This window comes from Octopus bimaculoides, chromosome 14 (genome assembly GCF_001194135.2).
Source record: "Octopus bimaculoides isolate UCB-OBI-ISO-001 chromosome 14, ASM119413v2, whole genome shotgun sequence".
NCBI lineage: Eukaryota > Metazoa > Mollusca > Cephalopoda > Octopoda > Octopodidae > Octopus > Octopus bimaculoides.
This window is the reverse complement of record NC_068994.1, coordinates 35,991,043-35,998,157: the sequence shown is the minus strand read 5'-3', so window position 1 is coordinate 35,998,157 and position 7,115 is coordinate 35,991,043. Positions and strand designations below refer to the sequence as shown.

Below are 7,115 nucleotides of genomic sequence, written 5' to 3'. Positions count from 1 at the left end.
TATATATACGTGTATATATATATATATATATATATATATATATATGTATACATACACACATCTATAAACATGTATGCACATGAACATGTATTTACATGCACACACTCACACATGCATGTACGTATGTATGTATGCATGTATGTATGTAGGTATGTACCTATATCCGTCTATCTATCTCTATATATATAAAATCTCTTTTCACATTATCATTTCTATATAACTTTGTACAACACAGTGCACACTGATTAGTTCCATAGATGCTTCTAACCTCTAGACTTTTCTGTCCAACCTGACTAAATCCCACTGTAGCGATTCGGTCTGTGTATTTATTATACTTTCATTCTTTCTGCACATCCCAAATAAATTACATTTCACCCTCTAACATTATATGCATTTTCTTCTTCCAGCTCTTCTCTGTAACCTCATTAAATTACATAGTACTTATCTGCACTTCACTCCTACCACACATTATCTTCCTACAACTCCAAACTCCACCCTTCAGCATAACAGCAGTGAATTATATTATAATAGCATCCATATATTTCCTCTGCTACCCTGCAATCTAACCTCTACCAAATTAAGTTACGCTAATTTGTTTTCACTCACATGCATCTCCTTTCACTCTTCATTCGATAATGCTGAAAGATTTACTCTATGTCTTGCTGTTTCACTATACTCTCACTACTTTAAGAGATGCAAAGTGCATTATGTTTATTTCTTCTTCATAAAACATCTCTTTGTTTCGACATCATTGCCAGCGACACAGGTTAAAGTTTTTGATAATTTATTCTTTTCCTTATTATCTAAATCGATTTAAGAACTTCTTTTCTTTCTTCCTCTTCACAGTCTAAATGTTTTGCCAATCTTCCCGATTATTGAGTTTGTATTGAACACAATTTTACATTCATGTTATCTTCATACCTCTGAACTATTTCACTCTTACATAGAGTGCTAAAATATGCATATATATCCTATGGTTTCTAGCAGTTTATTTCTCTATGTTGAAATTACCCATAGATTTCCTTTCTATTTTCTCTCAATATACCATTGAGATAGAATAAAGAAGTTAATTTTAGCAACCCCCTTAGTAGCTCTTAAAGTAAAGATTTTGAGATTTTAGGGTTTTCTTTTTCTGGTTTTTAGCTGTATATAAGACACATAATGGATGAATAAACTGAAGTCCCTGCTGAAAAGTAATAATTGATCAAATTCTTCTTCTTCAGAATCTGATGTATTATTTATAAACCTGTGGCAATAAACAGTATACCTTTATTTTCAAAAAAACATTTCAAGAATGCAGACACTTTATTCTATAGGAAATATAATCAAATGTTTCAGTAATATCGTCATTTACTCATTTCCAGTCTTAAGATTTGTCATGTAATAAAGGTTTTAGATTCATTTTAAATACTTGTATAGGAGTAAGCATGGAATAAACTAAACAAATGAGCTTTTCCTTTTGAGTCTAAGATAGTATTTTTTCTGTTTATGTTGGATGGTTTTAATATTCTTTTACTGTATATACAGCCAATTATTTGTTCATATAATGTTGTTTCTATGCACTATTTGGGTAAAGCCTTTTGTTTATACTGGATACCACAAGTATTAATAGTTATTGTCAATGAGGATAAACTTATATACTACAGCCTACATTTATTAGCAATTGAAACAGATAAAAGTTAATAAATGTATTGACATAATAAATGTGTAAGTCTTGGAGGTTATGGATTGCTAATCCTTGTAGCCCATATTAAAAGGTAGAGATAGTTAATCAAATGTAATTTTAATGGAACTGACTCACTCATAATATTACAAAATAATTTTACTCTAGTCGGTCCTTTTACATTGTAAACCCCTACTGTTGTTCAGTCACCCAAAATTCCTGTTGCATTTAGTTAAACATTTAGTTAAGGAAGTTAACTTACAAGGTTTACTTTAATATCTATTCCCATTGATTTCTTGCCTTTTATCAATATTTCTAACTTGTGGAAAATTTAAGAAGCAAAGATACAAAAATTAAAACTTATACCTAAATGAATATTCTATTGTGACAGCAAACCTCAGGCAATTCATCATTTAACTTTTTCTGTTGTTGTTGTTATTTAGCTTATATCAAGGAGATATAAAATCAAAATCATTCAAGCTTTAACCAACCAGTCTTTTTATACAACATTGACCAATGTATCTTTCCCCTTTTAAGACAGTAGAGTATGATTTGATGGAAAATTGGCTTTATATTTGTTGCAGGTTGAGTAACTACTAACTGTTTCCCTCACTAAGACATTCATACACATATAGTTATAAAGCAGTTCTCACTAAAAATTTACTTCATCATCATTTAACATTCATATTCTCTGCTGCTATGGATTGGATGGTTTTACTGGGTCTGATGGGTTCAAGAACTGCATTGTGCACCAGTGTCTGCTAAGGCAAGGTTTTCTACAGATGGATGCTCTTCCAAATGCCAACCATTTATAGCATGTATTGGGTGCTTTTTCCATGCCACCAGTACTAGTGAAGTCATCATGCAACTCATAAGGTTACAAAACTTGAGGAGGTTTTGATAGTATTATACAAGATGAGGGATTAAAGTATGAATGAAAGGAGGAAAGGAAGGCAAGCAATTCCTGTAGAGCAGCAATATTCAGAAGAGAGGGAGAGAATATGATCAGTATTACTTTATGGATGAAATCTGCTAACAAATACTTTGAAATTTATAAAATTATGCAAAATATAATTCTAAACTGAAACAGTCAACACAAGTTTAATTCTAAACCATATAAGTGTGTAGATTTCAATCTATATAGCTTATGACACAAAATTATAATTTAATCTTCAAAAGCATATTTCACCATTACTGTAAAAATCATCTTCATAACAAAACTAAATATTTTTACATACACATTTTATACTATTAACATATGGCATTATGTAGTGTAATTGTTATGAAACCAATAAAATTCACTAATTCTTTACAATAATCCCTGTTAAAATGAATAAAATCTTTATGAATAAGTATAAGAATTTTTAAAGTCTGTGGTCTACAGATATATAAGACCATGGTCTGAAGATCTATAAGTTCATGTTCTGCAGATTTTGATATTCTCTGCCAGGTTAACTTAATGACTTTGTTTTTGACATATTTACTTATTTTATATTTGATATATTTGCCTTTTTAAGAAAAAGATTATCTGATTTGCTTGAAGCTTTTTTTTTGTTTTTGTATTTTTGTGGTTGGTTTTTGACCCATCATATTTATAACTTTGGTCTTATTCTATATAGCATTATTCTCTCTTTTTTTTCTGCAATTTGCTATAAAACATAAAATTTGCTGTAATTCTCAGTAGCTTAATAACCTATGACTATATCTCATATTTTAATATTTTAAATAAAACATTATCATCTATGTGTGTTTTAGTGTGTGTATGTTGTTTATGTATGTGTGCATGTGTATGTATGTGCACATGTGTATGTGGTGTGGTGTGTGTGTGCGTGCGCGCGCGCGCGTGTATGTGTGTGTGTGTGTGTGTGCACGTGTGTGTGCGTGTGTGTGTGTGAACTGGAAATTTCAATCTAGTAAGTTTAAATTAAGCTTCCAGAAACACATACTACATTATGTTTCTTGTTTTAACCAAGTAGCTAATGTTTATTTTAAACCAGAAAAGTCAATGAACTTATAACTGATATGTCAATTTAAAATTCTAAATGTTCACTTAAAATGGTTAACATATTGCATCCTCTATTATCACCCTTTCCATACTACTTCTTTGCTCCTGTCTATTTAATCTTACATACCTTTTTAATCTTTATAAATATGGTTTCTGTCTACCTCTAAGGCTAAAGCCAAAGATTTTAAAATTATCAGACAAAAATAACATCAGCTGTTATTATTTAATTTATATTGGTTATATGTTAATTCCCAGGAAGCAACAGTACTGTCAGTTGTAGACACAGTAGAAGATCATGTGATTATTTCACGTGAACCCTTTACTGAGATGTCTCGAACTGACAGTGGACATGGCTCAAGTATGGAAAGCACAGGATATTACGAGGAACTCCCATGTATGTTTTGCTTCTTATATATCTTAGACTGTATATTTCTGTATATATTTGTTTTGTCTTCAATGTGGCATGGCAATGAAAATATTTGAGGATAAATTAATAAATAATTAGATATTTTGATGTATAAATTGGTATATATTGTGAACATGTTATGCATCTTATTTTTAAAAATCATCTTGGGAAACTATGATTAGGCATGTATACATGTAATTTTATATATATATACATATATATTAATAATAAATTCTCATATATTACATCTTCTGTCTTTCATTTACCATACATACATGCATACAAACAAACAAACATACATACATATATATATATATTGCTTCCAGCAGGCATGGCTGTGTGGTAAAGAAGTTTGTTTTGCAACTGCATAGTTTTGGGTTCAGTCCCACTGCATGGCACCTTGGGCAAGTGTCTTCTACAATAGCTTTTGGCTGACCACAGCCTTGTGAGTGAGTTTGGTAAATGGAAACAGTCTGGAAGCCCACGCGTGTGTGTGTGTGTTTGTGTGTGTGTGTTTGTGTGTGCGTGCACACACATGCATGTGTGTGTGCATGCATGTATGTGTGTATGTCTATGTTTGTGTTTGTCCCCAACCACCACATGGCACTGGGTATTGGTTTGTTTATGTCCCCATAACTTCACTGTTCAGCAAAAGGTACTGATCAAATAAATATCAAACAGAATAAATAAATACTGGGGTCAATTGTTCAACGAAACCTTTCAAGGTGCTTCCCCAGCATGGCTGCAATCCAATGAGTAAAACAAGATATAAAAAAAAAAAGAGAAAAGAAATACCATCTGTAACATAGAGATTGTCCCTGTTACATTTAGACCCGACCACCCAGAATCCAAATATACAATCATCTTCATGTAGAGAACATATCTGTGAAGTAAAATGTCTACCACATTGTTTTTATTTTTTCATCAAATATTCATTCTACTTCAGAAAATGAACAACTGTAATTTTCTACTTGTTAAAAGATGATCAAGTTATTGCTGTTTTCTTATATACAAGAGATGATATTCACTAGTTTAGCTTGAGTGTGAACCACTTCATTAGTTGAATAATTACATTAGAAATATTCAGTATTCATTAATGGCTGAATGTTATTTGTAGCTCAGTACCTCAGTTATAGACAACAAGTTCTAACAACCATGTACATACTCAAGTAGACATAGTCGTATGAATATAGAAATACATGCTCAATTTCTTTTGCATGATATACATTTTTTATTATTGTCTGTATACATTTTTATTTCTATATATTATATTATAATTTATTCAGATTTATAGATTATTCATATGTATTGTAGTATATACAATATTTAATTATAACCATTTACATAATGTAGATCTACTGTTACATATATTACTTTTGTGACTTTTGATTATTAATTGCAGAATATATTTTTTAAATATCCATTTCAAAAATAGTTTAAAAAAACACCCAAAGAACTGTGTAAATAGGTGCAGGATTGGCTGTGTGGTAAGAAGCTTGCTTCACAACCACATGGTTCCCGGGACAGTTTCACTGCATGGCACCTTGGGCAAGTGTTTTCTACTATAGCCTCAAGCCGACCAAAGCCTTGTGAGTGGATATTTGGTAGATGGAAACTGAAAGAAGCCCATCGTGTATATATATATATATATATATACATATATATATATATATATATATATATGTATGTATGTATATATTTGTCCATGTGTCTGTTCTTGTTCTCACACCATTGCTTGACAGCCGATGTTGGTGTGTTTACACCCCCATAACTTAGTGGTTTGACAAAAGAGACTGATAGAATAAGTATTATGCTTACAAACAATAAGTCCTGGGGTTGATTTCTTCGACTAAAGGTCGTGCTCCAGCATGACCACGGTCAAATGACTGAAACAAGTAAATGAATAAATGAAATTAATGAAATATATTTTTGTCAAAAAAAAAATAAACATTGCACATATTATTTCAAAGAGTAGGCCTGTTTTGTTGCTATGAAAATATCTTATATGGGAACTAATTTCATATTGCATTAAGTTGGCTAACTTCTTTAGCAATTTTTGTATTCTGTCTAACTATAATCAGATTGGCTCATTTAATTTTTGTATTGCTTTATCTTCCTTTTTTTGTTGTAAGAATTATTTTTTCTCTTTTCAAACTATTGATTGATTAACATCCCTTGAGTACCTTCCATTTATTCAATTTCTTTGCATCATTCCAGGTGTAAGAACAGGTACACAAAAATTTAATTTAAGATAATCTAATATTTGTTTATAGAGAGATCAAATACATTTTATTTCATTGCTTTAAGTAAATAAATAATTTTATTCTTGGTTCATACACATACAAACATATATGTGTGTGTGTGTATTTATGTATGTATTTATATATGTATATATGTATATATGTATATATGTATGCATGTATGTATGTATGTATACACACACACATGTGAGCATATGTGTGCAAAGACATTTGTAAACTTTTAAAAAGTAGTATTTGAATATGATTTCTTTTGTTTTTGCAGGTCAGCTGGAACAGGTCTTCAACATAGATAACGTTTGTTTATCTCAACAGCCTATTACTAATCAAAAAAGTAATTTCAAAGATTGTAACGATGCAAAAATAATCCGAGTAAACAGCCCTAGTTCATCATTGCTGTGGAATCTTCCCATGAGGAACAGTTTTAATGTTTACCCTAAATCTCTACCATCAGTACCAAAAGCACCCAACACATAAAAAAAAAAAGTGAAAGAGAGACAGAAATAGAATGAATGAGAGAATGAGAAAAAGAATACAAATATTCTTAGATGTTTTCTGACAGATATTTCTGGAAAAACAAACAAAAGAAAAACTGAGGAGAAAATACTATCTTTCTAAGGATTATTTTTATTTTAAACCAGCCCATTACTTACATTATACAATCTATTATTGGTTGTGTCTCTAGACTTTTATTTCCTCAAGTGTATATATATACATACATATATGAAATTAGTATTTCTTCCCAGCAGTAAACATGACCATTTTATATAACCAAGAATGTTA

The 7,115-nt window shown here is 30.6% G+C and overlaps 1 protein-coding gene across 3 annotated transcripts in view; it reads left to right on the top strand.

The window, feature by feature from the left end:
- The window catches only part of LOC106879921 (protocadherin beta-15), a 227,048-nt gene extending 220,203 nt beyond the window's left edge, over nucleotides 1–6,845 (top strand). Inside the window, exons 5-6 of one of the 3 annotated variants that reach the window (XR_008265546.1) lie at nucleotides 3,924–4,062; nucleotides 6,598–6,828. Coding sequence is in view for 2 of the 3 variants with exons in the window: in XM_052973095.1 (XP_052829055.1) it covers nucleotides 3,924–4,062; nucleotides 6,598–6,809 (351 nt within the window). In the remaining variant the exon portion in view is untranslated. Of the gene's footprint in view, nucleotides 1–3,923; nucleotides 4,063–6,597 lie in introns of all 3 variants that reach the window. The other 2 variants (XM_052973095.1, XM_052973096.1) reach the window with 2 other exon arrangements.
- Nucleotides 6,846–7,115: the final 270 nt, after the last annotated feature.